This window comes from Drosophila elegans, unplaced genomic scaffold (assembly GCF_018152505.1).
Source record: "Drosophila elegans isolate 14027-0461.03 unplaced genomic scaffold, ASM1815250v1 contig_149, whole genome shotgun sequence".
Lineage (NCBI taxonomy): Eukaryota > Metazoa > Arthropoda > Insecta > Diptera > Drosophilidae > Drosophila > Drosophila elegans.
The window spans coordinates 11,621,523-11,643,254 of record NW_024545513.1 but is presented as its reverse complement, the minus strand read 5'-3'; the positions used below and the strand labels follow the sequence as shown (position 1 = coordinate 11,643,254).

At 37.0% G+C, this 21,732-nt stretch overlaps 1 protein-coding gene across 4 annotated transcripts; it reads right to left on the bottom strand.

The window, feature by feature from the left end:
* Positions 1-75: 75 nt before the first annotated feature.
* On the bottom strand, positions 76-21,298 carry LOC108137153. Of its 4 annotated transcripts, none has more exons than XM_017258722.2 (3): positions 21,166-21,298; positions 19,375-19,637; positions 76-1,280 (listed from the first exon to the last, which is right to left on the bottom strand). In XM_017258722.2, exons 2-3 carry the CDS (start codon positions 19,592-19,594, stop codon positions 340-342), a joined length of 1,161 nt encoding a protein of 386 aa, XP_017114211.1. In that variant the 5' UTR covers positions 19,595-19,637; positions 21,166-21,298; the 3' UTR covers positions 76-339. The 4 variants fall into 4 exon arrangements, with proteins under 4 accessions (XP_017114211.1, XP_017114208.1, XP_017114209.1 ...); XM_017258719.2 differs by having other exon boundaries at positions 19,375-19,624; XM_017258720.2 differs by having other exon boundaries at positions 21,199-21,276.
* Positions 21,299-21,732: the final 434 nt, after the last annotated feature.

Here is a 21,732-nt window from a genome sequence, read left to right as displayed (position 1 = left end):
ATATCTATATATATGTATGTATATATATATAGATAAAGTAGACTACGGGCTAAGTTTAAGAATTAACAAACGATGCGAGACAAAAAGCAGACAGACCAAAAAAAAAACACTGATATTTAATATATAGAATGGTAAAGATTTTTGCAATACAGGTGTTTTGTGGAAATGAACATTAAGATAAAGGGTGGCTCTTTTTTTGTGGTGGCGGCTTGCATTCATCTCGAAATAAAATAAATAAAACTAACAAGGGAAAACGAAAGTGGTGATGGGTGTTTGTATTTTAGTTGCTTTTGTTTTTTTTTTTTTTTTTTTTTAGTTTTTTCTCGCTTTTAAAGAAACTTAACTGAGGGCCAATAAGGGCTCTATTTCCAGGGGATCCTGTATTTTGGGACCCGCCTTCTTGCGGTATTTCTTCTGCAGCTTTGTCTTCGACAATTTCGACTTGTTTTTGGATGAGTTTTTGGGCTGCGACTGCGACTGGGACTTGGACTTTTCCAACTCTTTTTCCCTGTCCAGCAGCTCCAGCTGCTCGAATATGTTTTTGGGATGCGGATGTGAATGCGGTGCCGTGGCATTCTTGGCCGCATATACCACCACGAATTGCGAAAATGCCGAATCGGCGGGTGTATTAATGTCCGCAAAATCCCGGAAATTGGCAAACTGTTCCTCCGGATAGGTGTACTTCTGTACAAATCCTTCCGAGGGACGACCATGTCCATTGTTGGCATCGCCATAGATATAATCGCTATTGTCCTCGGGATGATAGGGCATTTCCTCCTCCGGATAGAAGGTTCCCCCTCTGAGGACACCAAAGTCTCCGCTCCCTAAAATACTGGCATCAAAGTTGCGCTGCTGAGTGGCCAACTGTGGCTGCTGTTGGGGTGCCAAGAGCGGCAAGGGCAGCGATAGAGGAGTACTTTCCGAAACCGAAACCGGAGGACCATGTCCAAAGTAGGGCCTCGAGTGGCCCAATGGCGGCGCCTCGTGGTAGAACGGTGGATAGAAGTTCTGAGCAGCCTGCGTATGCGAGTCGCCTACTATCTTTGTATTTGGATTGGCAATGGGTCGAAATTGGTCCTCCTCATCGGGATTGTTATGTTGGGCCGCCGCCGATTGAAATTGCCTGGGCTGAGCTCTGGGCTGAATTCTGGTCTGAATTTGCGGCTGGAGTTGCGTGGTCGGCGGCATATGGAAGTGTTGCTCGTGCGATCGAAGTACTGTGATTGGCGAAAAATCATTTGGCTCCATCAGCATGTCGCTGTCCTCCTCCGGGAATTCGGCTGAAAAATAACCAAAAGAAGAGGAGAAATCAGAAAATCAGTCAAAGAAATCCACTCAAAACATGTAAGAGCTTCGCGGTGTTTCGAGTTTTGTGTTTGTGAGGAGCCCTTGTGCGATGTTCAGACATCGAGTGGTGAAATGTGTTGCCGTACATGAGTCTCGAGTTTTAAAGATCACTCGATGGAGCAGGAAATGCGGCAGAAGATGACATTTCCTCTTGCAAATGTGGCACAGGAAACCCCTCAATATCAAGTAGCAAAAACTTGGATTTTAATTTACCACAACTACAAACATCCCTTTACTCATTTTCTCTTTAAGTTAGCAAACAAATATTTTAGGACCAAGAAACTAAAACTCAAATTGTGAAAAAAAAATGTTCCGCAAGCTGATGGAAGCTACAAATGTTAAACTGAGGAAACCCCATTATTTTGCCAGCTTAAAACCATTAAAAATTTAATAATTTCATATTATTATTTTTTTTTGGTAATTAAACAGTGGGTTAATAGTTTTAATATGCGATAAATACTTTTGCATTGGCCCAAATTCTGACGCCTTCAATATCTGCATCTTTCAACCATTTCATTTCGTGGCCACTGGATTTTTGGGCCAGATTTCGTTTAACGCGATGCGAAGTCGTATGCCAACTCAATTACACTCTGGTTTTGGCCAGAGTTTTGGTCTTTGAGGTCTGTTTTTTTTTTGTTTTTGTTTATGTTTCTTTTTTTTTATTTTTTTCGGGTCTGGCTGGGCAGTCAAATGTCGTATCGATAAAAGTCGATAATAATGTGAGCCAGGCAGCTGGCATAAATTTTGTGTGCTTTGGCTTGTGTTCTAGGCATAAATGTTTTTTGGCCCCTGCAGCTCCCGATCGCCTCTACATAATACTATATATTTAGGACCCCACCCTCATCAGCCAAAAGACTTTTCATACTCGTATGCGATTTTCGTTTCAACACAATTGTTTTTGCTGCTTGTAAGTAGTCGTTTTTTGTTTTTTTTTTTTTTTTTGCTTATTTGGAATTTTTCAGAGTTTTCCTGCATGCTATTTTTTTGTTTTTGTCCCAACACCCGCTGGTAGTTTTTTTATTTTTATTTTTCGCTTTTCGACTGGCAAATGCCGAACATAATGAGTTTGTTAAGTGTAATTGGGTTTCGTCGACTCTTGGCTCAAAGCAATGAGTCTGGTCGATTTTTGGCTTTTGATAGTGACTTGCTGCCAGAAATGGGTCAAACACACGCCGATATGTCGTGTGGTAAGTATAGATTACTTTATTATTTATTTGAGGGGGATATTTGGTGGCACGATTCGGCTAATTTACGAAATTGCCCCGATTTGCTGCTGGATAATCGATCACGTACACAGGACACCCACAACAAATTTGGGAAAAGTCACACGGAAAGAAAATTGTATGAAAATGAAATATCAATTTGATTCATAAGCAAACATTTTGTGGTTTAGTATTTTTAAAATTTTAAGATAATGCCCAGGGTTAAAATCTGTATTTCTTAGAATAATAAAAGTTCACAATAGATTAAAATCAGAAATGTCACATTATTAATGCTGAACAGAATTTTTTCTCTGCATCCATCAATTTTGTATATCGAATGATACAAAATTGTCGAACAGCTCAACTCAATTGTCGGCGATTTGAAGTGTCGGTCCATGGTTCATCAATCATCAAATTTTGAGCCACAGGCAAACAAAAATGAAATGGTATCGAATTGTTAATCACAGCAAATAAAACGACTTTCTCTCTGGCCCTTTGACCATTTTAAAAGCTTTTGTTTGTCTTGTTATTTATTTGTATAGTCGTCCAGAGTGTTGTCCTCTAAACACGATTTTGGATTCTTAAACTTTCGTTAAAAAATAATCGTGAATAATATCAACAACTTAATGCACATGCATAAGTGATTAAAATGGGAGCAAGTTTAATGTGTCCACTTTTTGATGTTTACGTTTAGAGTAAGCAAGTACGTAAAGCTCTGTGAATCTGAATTAACTTGTTAAATTGAAGGTGACATTACTCAGGCACTACGATGTATATTAACAGCAATAAGAGATAATCAAAAATGGTTTGAAATTGAAAACAAATTTCCTAAGATTGCTGGTACTTAAGTCACCTTATTTGAGTTTTCGTTTACTGAACCATTCTATGTTAAGCTTAACCAACGGTATACAAAGTAAGACCTGTGGCAATTGTTTCACTCACTATCCAATTAATGTTGCCTTGCTCACTATTTTCTTTCTTTTTCTGTTTGCAAATTATGAAAGTGCCAAAAAGACAAAGCGCAATAAAGTCAGTCAATGGAAAAATGGAGTAAACTAGCGAAATAAAAGCGAGGCAGATATATATATATATATATATATGTGTATATGGAGGTACCCGTAACATGACCCTGATGACGATAACGATGCTGATGTAGATGTTTAGGTAGATGTCCATGTCGATGGTACAATGGGGCGTATGCGTTAAATTGAGCGCGTCGTGCCCACAGCAAAAATCCCTGGGTGTGTGTTCAAGTGTATACACATATTTTTTTTATATATATAACCGTATCTGTGTGCGATCACCATGACATGAGCATGTCTGTTTAGTCACTTACAACAAAATTGCACATTGCGATCGTCATCGTCATCGTCAGTGCGAGTTTTTCTCCACGGCTCTTCTTTAATTTTTCAGTTTTCAGACCAAACCCCCCTCCTCCGTTTCATTGTGTCTGATTATATGTACGATTGTATCTGATTGCGACGTGGGCGTCAGCCGTATAATTAACACATTGTTATTGTATCTGTATCTGTAGCTGTGTGTGTTGCAATGAGTAATGGAGCAATGGGAAGCGTGTCTAAGTGGGCGTTAAATGGCCGCCTCAATGCGTCCATCATAATCATTATCATCATCGCCATCATCTTTTGGGTAGGCCCACTTATCGCACCCCACCGAAAAAAAGATAAATAAAATAAAAAAATAAAGCCTGGCGCACGATAAACGATCGCTGTAAGTGCAGCAAAAAAATGCCGAGTGGCGATCCCAAGAGGAGACGACTCTTCAATCAAGGCGACAAAAAAGTTGATGGGACTGTGGGAAAACAAGTATAGACAATGTTTTTCCAACACTGGCTGAGATGTGTATGTATACTGAATCATTAATGATTATACAACACTGGCTTTATTCCGATAGTCTGCTACACTACAAGATCATTGAAACGGATCGTAAATAAAGAAAATTAATCATTTAGCAATCATAAATTCCCTTTCATTTATTTCACAACACGATTTTCGTTTAATAAATGCGTGCAAAAGATTAGGCATCCCACAAATATTCACCAAATCGCACATTAGTTTTTCGCCGGCAAGCTCCTCGATCACTCATGACACTCCGCTCATGATATTAATTTCATTCCTTATCCCATTTTCCCCAATTTCGAGGCTCTGGGGCACTCCCCATTTTGCAGTCTCGTCGGCCTACAGTCCAACACCCAGCCCCCGAGTTTTCCAGGTCCCCATCTCCTGTGGCAACTCATCAGCGGCGGCATGAAATTTTCCGGCACTTTGTTGGCACTTACAGCGGCGCATGCGTGTAAACACAGATCGGGTCGTGGGTTGTGTTTCGTGTCCACCTATTCAGCTTTTCCTCTGCACCTCATAAATTTCCAAATCAAAAACTGCAAGCGCCATTCGCCACTTTCACAACAGGTTGGATGGAATTGCTTTCGGGGGTTCGGCTTATAATTCAGTGGATTTTGTGGCGATTTTCTTCACTCTGTGGCTAAAATGTGACCTTTGGGTGTCAATGTCTCGTTTTCAAACAAAAACCCACTCGCAAAAAAAACTTTCTTTAAAATGGAAAGGGGAAAAAACTAGATAAAAATCAATGCATTTTTTTATTTACAGATAAATATAAATAAAATTATCAGTCATTCTTTAAAAATGCAAATTTCTTTATGGACAAAACTTCTAAACACAAGATCATTAAAATTGAATTAATATCCGTAACTCCAAGTTTTTTTTTAAAGTAAGTATTCTAGCAACCTTTGATATTTCGCCAGCAATCTGCAAGTTGAGGGTGTTGAATTTTCACAATGACAGTTGTCGTGTCGGTTATTTATGAGGTCGTTTCAGCAGCTTGCATACATAACTAAATGTTCGCAATTAGCTGCTTTTTATGTTACATTTTAATGACAGTTTTGTCTGTGTCTCTATTTCTATTTGCTGTTTTATTTCTCTTTTTTTTTTTAGTAGCTCCCCACCTTCTTGTCATGTTTTTCCGCATTGAGGCGAGGCAACCTTGGCGTTGCAAGCCAGCCACTTCATTTGTCTTCATTTGCAATTCGATTGCACTTGACTTGGCCGAAAAGAATCTGGCCAGCGGCTTCGGGCCTGATGGCAATGCTGCTATAATGATGATGACTCAGCTTTAAGTTGAGGTTTTCAAACTTTTCGAACTTAGCCGGCCGGCGATGCAGGCGGTCAATGTCAGTTGTTATTGGGATGCGGATTGAATCGGCAATTGGGGGAGGGGAAAATCGTAGAACTTGGCTGAGAAAAATCCACTCGGACGAGTCGGCGAGAATCGCATTTCAAGACTAACCACTAACCACTTGGTCAGCACATGCTGCCCATTAATTGCCAACACACAGATAAAAACTTAACAGCATGAAATAAACTTGATTGATTTTGCATTATTTATATAGATTTTTGATGACAAGAATACTAAAACGATTCTGTTTTTATCTCTAATTGAAAAAAAATACAGGTTTTATATATACAAATATTTTCCGTATTAAAAATGTTTCATTATTTTTTGCAATTTAATATTTACATTTTGTCGTTTATTATTTAATATACTTTAAAATAAATTTTGTGATTTTTTTTTTAAATATGAAATCTGTTAGCTGGTTTAAAATCTCTCAATTTATCATCATATATCGTTTCGTTTTTATTTTCCTGTGTAGTAATTGCGCGCAAAAGATGCTTACACGACCAACAGAACACGGCGTTTGCTCGATGCTATAAATTATCACCCGGAGATCGGGGGTCTCAATGGATATGGATATGGATAGAGATGGAGTGGGTGCGCGATCATTATGTTAGAATAAATGGTTTCTATGCCATGGTCTGGGACAACTGGGCAGTGCCTCGCACTCGTCGCAGTGACACCGAAAGCCAAACAACAAACAGGCAGGCAACCAAATTAATGAAAACTGCACAACAACCCAGTGAAAAACAGTGCTAAACAACACCCAACAATACAAAACAAAACCAAACAAACAAACAAGTAAACTTGACTGCCATTTATGATGTTTGATGTTGTTGGGGCATAATTAAATTTGCATTTTTCTCATCGCCTTTTGTTGACTGAGAAAATCCGTTGGTCGAGGTTGCCACAAACGTTTTTATATTTTTTTTTTTTGGTTTTTGGGAGGGGCACGCCCCCAAGTGTGATGAGCACAAGTACAGAGAGCTATTATTCATCGATGATCTACCCTTGGCGGCATGCTGCAGGTAGAAAAATGTAAAGCTTAAGGTTTTACTTGAAATTGGAGGGCTTTTAAACGGAATTGAAGTCAGAATCAGGGTAAAAAATTAAGTAGGCTTTTAAATGAAGTGAAATAAAATAATAATTACTTATCATGGTAAAATTAGTTGTAGGTTATAATTTATGTAAATAATAAAGTAAAGTGAATTTAAAACAAGAATAAACTTTTTCAAGGAATAGAAAACAGTGAAATTCGGCAAGAACTTTAAATTTTCAAACATTTTGATCTCAAATATAAAATATAAGTAATATTACTATCTATATATTTTCTTAGTTTGTTTTTTGTCAGTGCTTGTAGATCTATCCATCATCGGTGTCAATTTTAAGCAGGGAGTGCTCCATTTGCCTTGGCCCTGGCAAACTGCAAAAATAGAGTGGCTCTTCCCCGATCCCAATTAGAGATGTATAACTTCCGCATTGGCAAGTCATTAATGGAGCTGCGGGCTTGTGGACCATAATACCCAGCCCATCTGGAGAGGAATATTAATAATAATAATTGTCGGGCCTGCTGCATACTTGAACTTTAAAGTTCAAAGCAAGCGGATGGCATTTAACTTGACCAACAAAGGCAGAAGAATTCTACAATTCCAAATGTCAGGCGACCAAAAATACAAAAATACATAAACCAAAAAAAAAAGAAAAAAAATTGTATAGAAACCAAAATGAAACAAAAGACTCAAGACACGAACGCGCCACAAGGACAAATTTCTGGGGGGTGGCGATTGGGTGGGAGTGGTTCAATTATGCCGAGCACACAGCAAACCGCTCATTCCGCATGCAGATGGCAATTTTCAATTCAATTCGCTTGCAAACAAATGACATAGAATTAAAGTCTTCGCCAATCATTTAGAATGCCTTTGTTTCGACTTCGATTTCGAATTTGCCTGCGTTTCATTTCCATTTTGAGTTTTAGCTTCGAAAACCAAGACAATTATGGCAGAGAAGAGCCATAATTGCGCCGCTTGATAAATGAGTTTGCTCTGATTTGAATAACGTGCTCTAACTTTAGCATTGGAGTTAATTTCTACAGACACCACACGTCGTTCGGCAATTAGCCATCTTTTAGCCATGAGCCAAGTCAATTATGTTTCGCTCTCGGTTTCGGTTTCATTTTCAGTTTCAGTTTCAGTTTCAAATTTAGCTTCAGTTTTTCGAGCTTGAGTTACAGTTTCGTGCCCGGAATGCCAACATGATCGCCATAAGCTGTATGCTATGCATAAACAAACCAATTTTATGTACACAGAAACCAAAATTGTGGCATAAAAAAAGGATTGCTATCTTGAAAACTTTTTCAAATCGAAAACATTATTTGTTTTTTGGTTTTAAGGTCCTGGTTTCAATCTCTCTTTAACATACTATATAAAACTTGTTTTGATATTACAAGACATGCAATATCCGCTGGTATCTGACCCAAAAATCAAATGATTAAAACATTTCTTTCTGTGTACGAGTAGGTACATTCCTGCTCCATCGCTTCGTATAAATCTTCCACTCAACGGTGTGCATTGCTATTGATTTATGGGTCGGCCGAGTGCTTGTCTTATAAATAGCATCCATAAAGTGTCGTCCCCCCGCCTTAAAATGTCTCCGGCTACCGCTTTTATTTATGACAACTTCACCGTGCACCGCCTGAACTTTAATTGAGTTGCCTTGGCTTTGTGTTTTCCTTCCCTCTTCGGTCTAATGCAGTATGATAAATCAAAGTTTAGTCACAACACGATTTTCTTTCATCCGGGAAATGTATCATGAGATGTAAAGATTGCTATCGAGATCTTTTACTCACATTTCTGCCAAGGCTTTCGCATGTTTTTACAGCAAGCAATACTAAGGAAACCTCTTTTATTATAGCCATTGAATATTTTATTATTGAAAAGGTAATTTAAGTACTGCACTTAAATTAACCAATGGTTACGTTTTATTAGGTATAACCACAATAAATTAGAAGTATTTATTTTATGTATCTATTCTTTACTTTATTGTACTCTTATCTGAACTTATATTTCCAATTATCTTCCTAACGACTATACACATCTTTAAGTATTGTTTTTAATTAATTTCATGTTAAAAATCATAATTGGATTGTAATTGTAATTACATTCTACATTTTCCGGCCCAAGGTAAGCCTTACATTTATATTAGTTCCAGTAACCATTCTTGATTTAGTTGATGCCCTCTCAAAATCTTTCAGTTCCAGTCTCCGCGTTCTCATTAACCTCTCGACTAAGTGTGTTTTATCATTAAGTTTTATTTTGACCCCGGCATTGTCATTGAAGTGATTCATTAAGCTGCAGTTTTACGCCAGACCGAGTTTTGCTTGTAATTAGAGCCCCGTTTTTATTTCCCCCCCCCCCCCACCTGGGGGCCATATTTCCGGCTAACAACATCAGGGCTATATTGTCCGGGTTAATGGCTTACAATGCGTTAAGTGTTGTAATGCCCAAATGCCCCAGGGGCTTTGAACCTCAGGCTGGGAACATGGACATGGAAATGGGAAGTGGAAGTGGAAGTGGCACCTGTTCTACCTTCGACGTAACTCAATTTGTTAACACCAATTCCCCCCAAAATCGGAGAGATCAACAATTCTTCGCCTGACATTGGCTACCCAAACCGATCCGATTCGAACCGATCGACTAATTGAACATGACATTTTCCAATAAACTACAATTACTTAATGCCTGACCTTAGGTCGCTGTGAAAATGCCATAAATTATTAGCGGAGCAGTGCTGTCGTACGATCTCCGCCGATTTGGCTCTTCGATGAGCTTCAATGTCAAAACCAAGCCAAGAACAACGATGCCAGCGATATCCATGTTTAAATGTTTAAATGTCAAACATTTGGCTCGTGAATTCTCGGCCAGCATCTGGAAATAGAAATGATTTGTTGTGCCTTTTCACGAACATCACAAATGCCATCGAAATGTAAACGTAACTGCTGAAGAGAACACACACGGCACATTAGCTGCTCCATTCGATCTGATAGTTCACATTTATTTGTCTTTAAAAAGTACTTAAAGCCGCCGGAGGGGCTTTTGTTTTTATGGGGTGTGAACAGGGTATTAAACGCTAAATGCCCAAAAACAATTAAAGTCAATGAGTAATTTATTTAATCGAGGTCACCAATGGAGTTCTTAAACTACAGGTACTCGAGAAAATTAAAGAACAATCAGTGGAAAAATCGGGGTCACCACAGACGCCAATTATGACATCCTCACTTTTCGAATAAAAACTAAATTTAAAAAAATGCAAAGGGAGTCAAACTGGCAAAATTCGGGGTCACCAAGGACTAAAGGGAGAAATAAACTTCCTAATGAATTGGTGATTTATTAACCAAACTTTGTATTCAGGGTCGAAATAGTTCGTATTCTCACCTATAAATAAATACATTGTAAGACCAGGAAGTTCTAATCATTCCCCACCATTTTTATAATCCCCAAGAGACAAATCCCTCGAGCTGATTGCAGGGTATACTGTATGCTAGCAAAACGATGGCAATCCCCTTGCCGAGCACTTGATCTCCATTATGTGTATTTGTTACCATTATTAATCTAATGAAACTGCCAGTTAGTCACTCACTCAGCGAGTTGGCGGTGGTTTGCTGGTTGCTTGGCCAAGCGCAGTTGCAGTGGTTTTGTCTTGTCTTGAGTTGAGTTGTGCTGTGTTGTGTTGTGTTGTGTAGTCGCACTCGTAGTCGCGCAGCCGCAATAATAGCATTTAAATGGCTCTTTTAAATATTATTTATGACTCCGCTAACTGTTGCATGACATAAATATGTGTGTGACCCTCAGGGTCTTCCACACACGTAGCAAAATCATAGCAGACAATTACCTTATTTGTAAATTATGTTAGATCACAGCTCTTTGGCAATAAAACCTCGAGTGCAAGTGCCTCATCCTTGTTTTATACGTTTTTGATGAGTAAATAATGTAATAATTTTATTTTCAGATAATTTATGACATTAAATTGTAGTAATATATAAGAAGGTATCTGGTCCTATATGGCCATCATGTCGTATAATTCTTGCTTTGTAAGCAATAAATTACTGGCTAGCAATCATTCTCGCTAGAACACTTTTCCCATCGTTACGTCTTATTAAAGTCTTTGTCTCGTACACCCGCTAACGTTCTTCTCTATCGGAGCCTCATGATCACATCATGATCGCGGTGAATGAAGAATGAAGAATTTGTAGAAATAATTATATATAATGCTGACTGGCCAAGGACGGGCTAGTTAGTTGCGTTTTGTTTCTGAGGTTTTTCGCATTTTCCATACTTTGTTCTACTGACTGACTGACTGACTGAATGATTGACTAACTGACTGCCTGACTGACTGACTGACTGGCTCTGTATGGCTCACTGATCATTGTGCAGTGGCTGAGCGCTTCGTTGGGCATCGTATCTCATGAGTGCCCAGCCATTGTATTTATTTGCACATAGACATATTTATTCTTGTGCTGCAAGCTCAAAAACCCATTCATGTACTTCTCGACGCTTGTGCAATGTTGCGAGCTGCGCCTTTGAGTGGGTGCCGTCAGTCAGACTTCGACTTCGACTTCTACATCGAAGTGCATGAAATCTGGTGGGTGCGGTGGATTGGCCAGAGAATCTACTTGAAAAACATATCGATATCCCTACGATTGCATGTGCCAGTCAATCAAGTGCCTAAGTACATGCGCATTAACCTTGCTACAGTTGTTCGATATGGCATCAGAAAATGAAAACTTATTTTTTTAGCTTAAGCCAATTAACATAAGCAGTGTTGCAAAAGGATATGTGAGTTTTAAAAAAAGTATATTCAAATATATTAATATTTCAATAGTCACGATAGTTAAGTTTTATTTAATAAAATATAAATGATTATCGAAATACAGCAGTTTTATTTTATATATTGAATTTGACTTGATTTTAACATTACAAGTGTTGGAAAGTGCTCAGAGTTTAAGGAACGATTTTAAGTCACTACGAGAATAAGAAAATTTCCTCAGGCTAAAAAAATAACTGTAACTGCTGTACGGTCGGCGTACAAAGAAATTCAACGGACAAAACAAATACACCATTGTCTAATTACGAGCAACTGGAAAGGCAAAAGGAATCAAAACCAAATCAAGCCGTGCAAAATCCCGAAATGATTAACGATGCGGCTTTCGGATTCGATTCGATTTCTGCCAATCTTTGATTGGCTCCGCGAGACCCTTTCAAAATATTTACAGACAAGGGCGCACGCGCCCTAAGAAAACGATTTTTTCTTGGCAATTTTTGACGGTCAGCAAGGCAAGTGAAATGAAATCAAATCAAATCAAACGAAATGGAATGGAATAAAATGAAATGTAATGGAATATGGGCAAGAGTCTATTATCGTATCGTTCGCATATCGTTTTTTATTCGGCGGTTTGTGTGGCTGAATGGTTAATTAGGTTGCAATTGCACACTTGGCGTATGCGTGATATATCCATGATATATCTCATTCGCCCCGGCGGACAGTGAGCATTTGGGCATTGAGCAGTAAACATTGGGAACATACTGAGTCAGCACAACTTTGCGCTGTTCGGCAAACACGTTTCCAGGCCATAAGCCCAAAACTGGCAGCATTTTGGCCTGGAACTAGAGACCATGGCACGTACATCGGACAAACTGACAAATGGACACGCGGACAGTGGACAGTTTCCAATGTGCAGCAAGCGTTTTCGCGCAATTCGCTTTGTTTTGTCATTTTGGCCAACAAGGTGAAGGTTAGGGGACAACAAAACGTCCCAAAAACGGTAAAAAGGGTAGAGAAAAAAATATATACATTTTTTGTTAATAAAATCTAGAAAAAAATAATGCAATGCCTCTTTAAATATCTATAAAAATATATTTCAAAACTGATGACCAAAAAACAGGTAGGTGACGTTTATGACATTTTGAGTCGATGGGTTCTGTGATTTTTTTTATGCCTACCACAATCATATTTAAAATGGACTGCGCTAACATTTTAGAAATATAATTAATTGCGTTATCATATATACATTAAAATAAACACAAGATTTATATTTTATTAAAAATATATAAAATTGAAAATATAATTTAAATGTAAAATAAATCAAAAGTAAATGCACTTCTGAATAAAAAATGCAATATTATTTTGTTCTCTGTCGGCGAACGAAGCTTAGAAGAATTCGAATGCCGTTAAATGCCTAAAAGTGCCGCCAAAAGTTATTGGACCAACTCCTTATGCGAAATGCCACACACATGCAAATGGCACCTTTTTGGCCATCTAGTTTTATTACCTTGCCACATCCGAAATAAATACGAGAATATATATATATATATCTGATGGCCGATTCCTTTTCCGCTTCGCCGTTTGTCGCTCTGTGGCATTTAGTGGTAATTTGTTATGCAATTAATCTAATGGTCGAGCAGCTTACAACTCGGTTAAAGAGACACGAAATTGCAGCAAGCCGTTTTGCTTTGAAAGTGTCAGGCAAATGATCTTAATTTGACTGCATAGAAGTTTTTTTTTTAGATTAAAAATCGCGGGGGAAAAATGTTGGTAGGAGAGATTCACGAGAGGGAAATACATTTAAAAAAAAAATTTAAAATTAGAAAAATTAATGATCTTTGATTGGTAAACGGTTTAAAAATCAAGCAGTTGTTTGACCAGCTATCAATGTAATCTCCGCCATCAATTTTGATTGCTTAATGATCTAGCCATCGGTGTAGCCCCCATTTAATAATGATGTATTTTGGGCTCTTTTGAAACATTGTAATCAGAGTGGAGCGCACTCGATGCCACCACGTCGAAAGTGGGGGAAACATTAAAACAACACTCGGCGTATCTCGAGTGGAAGACCCAAAATCCTGAACTCCCAGATCCCCAAAAAAAAAAATTAAATAAAAAAATAAAAAACCATCCAATTTGGTGGCTGACAGCTTGCAGTGCAAACAAAACCCCGATGATTGTTGTTTACCCAAAATGGTTGGCTCATCCTCAATCCTCAAAAAAATTCGATCCCCAATAGACAAACTTTTCGGCAGCTGCGAAACTGATGGCTGATTGATTTTCTGTCGAGATTTTGGAATGGAAATGGGGGGAGGCGATTATTACAACACTCCCCACAAACCGATCATTATGTTCATAACGCAATTTGCATTCACCTCTCCAAAAGCTGCGTTTATTTTGTTTGTTGTCTTTACTGTTTACTGTTCACTGTTTTTTTTTTTTATTTGTTGTATCTGGCTTTCGGGAAATGGAACTTTGCCGTGATTTGATTGATTGCAATGGCCAGCGGTGCGTGTCGAAAATGGCCAAAATGCTCAAAACGACGTTCAAAATAATGTCCAATGGGCCAACGCACCGAGCAATTACGTTATATTCGTTTATTCCATGTTATTTTCTCTGCGAAAGCCAAAGAAGACATCATTAAGTTCGAATTAGTCGATTGCCACACCATTTTGTTCAACAAATTGCGCCAAATATTGCCGACACACAAAGGCACAAATAAAATAAACTCAAGTTTAGCGCTTGTAACTGCAAAATCAGAGTCGAAATGTTAGGACAAAAGGCGAAACACATAAAACGCAATTAATCAGCCCGGAGGAAGTGTTTTAAATGGAAAGTTTGTAATCCGAAATGGAGATACTCTTGGAGCTACAAATTGTTTTTAAGGTGCTTCAAGAATTTTGAACAAGAAACAAATTTTGTTGTTTTGTTTTCAAAATATCTCGGCATAACTTAAACTTATTAGAAAGTTATGGATCGTTTATAAAATTTAAAGAACTTAACTTAACGAACACTGAAGAATATAATGATTTTAACGGTAGCAACCTTTTTCTATGAATGAAAACTTCAATCTTGTAAATTACAAATTTGAATTAAATCAGAATTTGTTTGTAAGCTATAAACAAAGGCTGCTAAATAATAACTTATAAAACACGCCAATGCAAATTGTATGCTTATGTAAAAGACCTTATGCCCAGCATGTCGCACATTTTCATTAATTTATTTAATGTTGCAAATAAAATTGATTCAAAAAAAAAAAAAAAACAATGTTAAACAAAAGGCAAACGCGATTTCAAATGTGCCGCAGTTTTTGCGGTTGGCTGTGTTGATTTTGATTAATTTGCGCCGCCACTTTCGCCCAATGTAGAGCAAAAATATTAATGAGGCGGGCTAATTATGCACCCACCTCTCATTAAATCTGGTGGAATTATGTAAGCCGGCTAAATTGAATCATCGAGTGTGTTATCGATTGCCCGATTTGCATAACTCGATGATCTACGATCGGTTAAAATTGCTCGATTCGCATTTTTCAAGTTGTCGCTACTGTTTGCCGATGTCATTTGTTTTCCTAATTGATTGATGTTGTGCGGCATTTCTTTCGGTCTTTTATTTATATTTGGCCTACGGTTTCGATTTCGATTTAAATTTCGATTGCGATTTCTGGCATTGCCCAATAACGAAACGCAAACACAGTACTCCGAAAATGTGTGTAATTACACTCAGTCGAGCGGTTCCCATTCAAACAGTTCGCCGAATTTAAAGGTTAAGACTCACCATTTAAATTTAACAGCCTTTAAACACAATGCGCGGCCATAACAAAGACAACAAACAACATCGAAACTAAAGCTAAACGAATTGGGTCTTTGTTCCAATTTTTATGTACTTACTTTGCAAGCGGATCTATTGGGCAAAGTTCAAAATGTTAATTGCTGGCAAAAAGCAAAGAAACGCCTTCATGGTAAATGGGCAGAAAAGAAAATCCCAAAATTGAACCCCCAAAACTAAAGCGAAAAAAGGTCACAAAACCGCAAGCTATGTTGGGAATCCCCTCCAATATTTGCTTAGATAGAATGATCTTAAAGCAAAACAATTGTATATCCAACACCCAAAAGGTCATACGATTAAGAGATATGTTTTATCGGAAAAAAAATAAAGTTTCATAAACAAAAATTTTTAACCTTGAGGTCCGAAAAAGTTTAATTTTTAGTTTTTAATCAATAATTGAGAATTATCGAAATCAAAAATCTGATTTTTAATGGTAGTAAACTATCAAAATAATAAGTTGTTGTTTTTATATTGTTTATATAAAAAAAAAATGGTGAGTCATTCTTAAAACGTTTTGTAGTTATCGAGTCCGGCTAGGACACTATTTTTGTATTTTATATTATTATTATTTATATTATTATTTATATTATTATTTATATTATTATTTATATTATTATTTATATTATTATTTCTATTTTTTTATAAAAGAAATTTAGTTTATATTCCTTTAAATGGATAGATATATCGAATTAACTTTTATTCCCATATTTCTTTACCAACAAAATTTCCCACAGCAATCATCTTGCTCCATTTTCTCTGCACCTCTCTCCTATAAAAAAAAAAAACAAAACCAAAACCAAAATACCATCGCGCCCCAATCAATTTTCCAATTTCAACTGATCATATTGAGCCATATAAGACCCCCCGTTTGTCCCTCCGATCTTCTGTCAACCGCAACAGCAGCCACAAACGCCCACAGTAACGCCCACGGCTCAATGAAATAAAAAATACAAGAAGCCAAAAAACCCAAGTGGTAGAAAAAATTCAGTAGCTCCAGAAGAAGAGAAGGAAAAAGCGGCAGATTGAGATCAAAAATCGGGCAGTTTGACATTTTTAGATCTCCAGATTTGCGTCTCCTTCGGCGATCGATGCTCGTAAATTGTACGAACAATAAATCGAATTCAGTACACACATCATGAAAAAGCACACACAAAAAACTAGTTTCCAACTGTTGAGATTTGAATTTACTATGTTTTTCGTGAACCCTGCATATTCTTTCTTATTAAATATTATTATTATATGATACGAAGTTATCATAAAAATATTCCATAATCATGTTTGAATAGTTAATTGGTGTTTTTGTAAGTTAGCAGTTAAATAATATAATAACAATATCATAAATCTTAGAAGTGGATGTATAATTAAAGAATAAATATTTCATCGATCATCACTTTTTATCTTTTTTTCTGTGTACGCATACTAGTTATTTAATATATAGTTAGTTGCATGCCACATGGAGTTTTTTGGCTTTCGTGTTAGCTTTTTGGTTGTACGATCTTTTCTACCTCTAGTTATTACGTTATGGCTAAGATTTGTTTGTCCGCTTGGAAGTATTTTTATTATTAATTTTCATACCCTTGTCTGCAAAGGTATAATAATATAAGTCAAGAGATTGTATCGCAGTAAAGAAAATTTGAAAATCTACAGCTCCGTTTGCTTTTAATTTATTTGTGACTTTATATTTGGCTTTAAGGTAAATATTATTTTAAATTTTGAAGCCAAAGGGAAATGGATATTTTTAAGTAAATTGATTGATCCACATTTAAATTAGTGAGATAAGAATGGACGGAGAGCTAGTTACTATTTTTTTAAGGACATTTAGAAACCTATAAAATTCGGACGATTAAATCTAGAGTATTTAAGCTTCGGATTGCAGAAATTATCTTCTCACTGTGCATGTATATTTTTATTTTATTTCATTTTTTCTTTGGTTATTTCGAGGGGTCTTTTCACTTATTATTTCGCGTACTTATTATTTGTATTATGCGAGCCGCGCTCATTAAATTTCATTCATTGTGCAAATGAATGGCAATTGTTGTTCGCTCCGGTTGCATTTTACCGCTTCGTTTTCTCGGATCCGATGTGATCATTACATGGTTGAGAGTTGAGAGTCGAGAGCTGTGGCCCAAATTGGGGGCGTCATCATCAGTGCGCCGATTGTTCAGATCTGGCCGCTTATACATCTCTTTGACAAGCCATACATCCATGGCCTGGGAAATTGTCACAAGGTAGCTGCGGTCGGGTCGTGATGCAATCTGTGGTTTTTGACTTTGGCCCAATGAGTTGCTAAATATTGAGACGCATCTGCAGCCACAAAAGATTATTCCACGCCTTTCAAAATCTATGGTACAATATAATATCGAAGCTGTACTTGAATTTCCATGATTAATTTTTGAGCTACAAGCACAACACAAGCAGCCAAATAAAATAAACATTTATCACCGACCTTTAGTGTTCTGAAATATCTTGCATTTGCATAAATACTAAAAAAGTAATTTAAAAAAAAATGTGATTGAGTATGCTATTAGTGTTTATGTTAATTATGAAGCAGTACGTAATATACAGTACTCGTTGAAATTAAATTTTATGCTAAAATTTAAAATAAATTTGACGAATAATAATTAAATTGGAAACCTTATAAGAATTATTTTTTTTTTTTAAACACCTAAACAACTAATTCCACTCTTTCTTGGTTTATAATTTTGATTTTAAATTTCTTGGAAATATAATTATTTTATTTTAAGTAAGATATCATTAAACAGTTCAAAACAGTATCATAATATTTGGAAATTGCTTTCGAGTTACAGGTTTTTGTGGCCCTTCTTTTATTATTGCTGTGTATTGTCTTCTTGGACAGAAAAATGTCATAGGGGAAATGTTTTTAGTTTCGAGTGGAGGGAAAAGGTGCATGGAAATTGGTAAATTGTAAATGGTACAGGCTGCAATGACATAATGACACACAGACCATAGCGACGACTTGGGGGGGAAAAGTGTTTGGGAAAAGGCAGATGAAACGACGGCCAGATGGAGTTGTCTTGCCATACAACAAAGGAAAATTAACCCAGCATACGGAAGCAAGTGGAAAATGCGGTCTGTGGGTCTCTTGTCCCCTTTTTCCCCTGTCCCCTCCCCGTCCTTTCCCCGATTTTCAATCTACCATCCACAGAGATACAACTCTTCCAGTAATTGCTAAAGATGTCGTAAGAGCGCGAGATGTCTGGGAAAATGTCTTTGGCTTTGTTTTTGTTTTTGCTTTTTTTAGGTGGCATCATATCCCCACGGCCCCTTCATTTCACCCAGTTTTTATTTGTTTTTTACTTCTTCGTTTCTGCTGATTAATTTGTTTGGCTTTCTTTTCGCCCTTTTGTTAAATGGCTTACTCAACTGCTACCGACAAATTAGCAACTCAAGCTGAGATTTTTCACCTTTTAATTGAACCGAAATCGAAACCAATGATAAATTTTGTAATCGCTCTTAGCAAAATGGCACATGTGTGATCTTCAAATCTGCTGATGGAATTAACCTTCGGAAATTGAAACATGAGATGGTTTTACATGTTTTTCACCTTACTATAGAGTGAAACGAAGCCTTTTTAATTAGCTTTCATCACACTAGCATTAACCCGACTATAAAAAAGCCCTATATTTGTTGTGGTTTCCGTTTAGATTATGTAGATAAAAATTATTTAATCAGTTAATATTCTCAGTTAGGTTAAATTTTTATTATCCCCTGTGTTGTGGATACATTTCTACGAAAAGCGAAACAAATGCTGGCAAAGTGAAAGCGCTGCTGCCACAAATCAAAGCCATCAGCAGCTGCTCAACTTGATCCCAAGTCGAGAGTCTTTGGCCATTGGCCATTGGCCGCCGGTTGATGACTTTAAGCCCCATAATTCTCGCGGCAGCGAAAAGATTCAGTTTCAGTTTCACTTTCACAGCTAGCTAATTAAGTCACAGATACAACGTTTTGAACTTACCATTTTTGTGATGGACTGCTTCCTGATCCGGTGGTTTAGCCATGGTTACAGACGCCATGGAGATTATTACCAGGCAGCAGTAAATAAATGAGTGATTTAGTGTTAATCCTCTGCTGATTTGGTTTGTTATATCCGCTGATTTTGCTGACGATGACGACGATGATGATGATTTCGATCTGCTGCTCCTGCAGGATTTGCTGCCAATTTTGTTCGTTGCCATTTTTGTATGTTTTTTGGTCTCTTCTGTGCGCTTTTGTAAAATTCTAATAAATTATTAATAATCACTCTTTTTGGGCACTAATACCGCCGCCATAAACAAGGGTTCGAATTAAATTTAAAAGGCAGCTGCAAAGCAGCAACCGCAGCAACGGTAACAAAAAAGTGAAATTTCACTTTCGGGCATTCAAGTGGATTTAACTGGGATCAGGCTCAAAAGTTGGCTTTTTTTTCTTTGGTCCAAGAGCAAGTCTGGTCAACAAAAAAAAGACACAGAGATACACATATATATACACAGATACAAAACACTCACACTGAGACAGACTTTTTGAGCTGGGGTCACGCACTCCAACTTGGTTATAGAAAATACTCTAATACAAATTTAGTGAGGTATATGGATTGGTTAATATTTTCAAATTATAAACCGAACTTTTGTTATTATTCTAATTTCTTAAGGAATATTTTGAGTTTACTTTTTATGGAATTTTATGGAATCAAAATATTTGCTTATTCCTTTAATATGTTTTGTTAAACTAAATTCAAAATTAAATTTTAAATTAAAAACTAATTTTATTTAACTTAGTAACTCAATTTCGACTACGTTTTTTAATGAAACATTTCTAAAATCAACTGTAATAAGGTTATTACTTTTAACATAATGGGATTGTTTACTTTTTATAAAACTTATCCTGCTTTTAAATAATACAGGAGTTCTCATTATGCCAAAACGGTAGTCATGATAACATTAATAATCCATTTATTAATAAGTCTCATTACAAAAATTTCTGATTGGAATAAATCCTAATATGAAGAGCAACCCAGCTTCGATTTGCCTCTGAAAATATTGTATTCAACGGCTATTGTGTTGCAGTTTTGGCCAATATTGTTTTTGTTGCCGCCGCTGCTGGTGCCTAGTGTTATTGTTGTTATGCCTGTCATCTTATCGGCTTCGCATAAAAGTCATAAAAATAAAATTTATTTTGTTAGGTAGCTCAGCAACGGCAACAAGTTAACTTGACTTGCAGCAGCTGCTTTTGCTTTTGCTGCCACATGCAACGCAAACAAAAAAAAAAAAATAAACAACCAAAAACAAAAATACTTTCGCAACAATTTTATTTGGCCAGTTTGGCTAAAATTTGTTGTTTTCATTATTATTATTGTAGTCGCTGTTTGCTGCTTTTGTTGTTGTTGTTGTTATGCAGGAAACTATTAGCGCGGAACCACAATAAACGCACACACACACACAAAATCCAAATAACAAAATTATTTCATTCGATTATTTGTAATTAATTTGCATTTCGTTAAAGTTTCGAGTAGTTATTATTTCTATTTCAAGCACTTTTTGTTTCTTAATGCGGAAATAAGCACTTAAACAACAAAAAACATTTAAAAAAAAAACAGTTAATTGGGAAGGAAAATGAAAATGAAAGCGATGAAGCGCATCACACAGGACTTTGTGAGTTTATTTGATGGCTTTCATTTTCTTTAACTTTAATTTATTTTATTTTGTTTTTACAGTAGCCCACCTCACTTCCTAAATAAAAAACAAACACACACAGATTCGGGGTGGCTTACAGGGGTTAAGGCGGGGGTCGAAAAAAAACGCACTTGAGCGGTTTGGTTGGCGGTTTAAATCGCGCTGGCGGCTAAAAACGCGACGTGTGCCAAGCGGTCGCTGCGAACGCCATCAACGGTCTGAGCGGCGCGCCTGCGCCGTTGTAAACTTTTAAGCCATCGCAACTTTTTAGCGAGAGAGCGATAGAGCAACAAGAGAGCTGCTTGCTTTTCATGAATATGAATGGAACTCGAAACTCAAACTCGAAACTCAAACACAAACACAAACACCCGAGGAGATCGCTTTCGATCAGCTGTTGAGCTTCTTGTTAGGCTGCGTGCCCCACAAACCGGTAAATGTTGTACAACTGTTTTAGCTGCCGCTCGCGGCTACCGCTTCCCAACAGCTGCGCTGCCACTGCGCCGCATCAAAGGGGTCAGCACGTGAGGCGGTAGAAATTGATCGCTCTCAAGGTAGATAGGGACAGTAGGAATACGCTTTTGGACAAGGATATCACCCATATGTGGGTAGAAAAAAAAATTATTATTATCAATATTATTTAACGCTATCCTATAGTTAAAACTAAA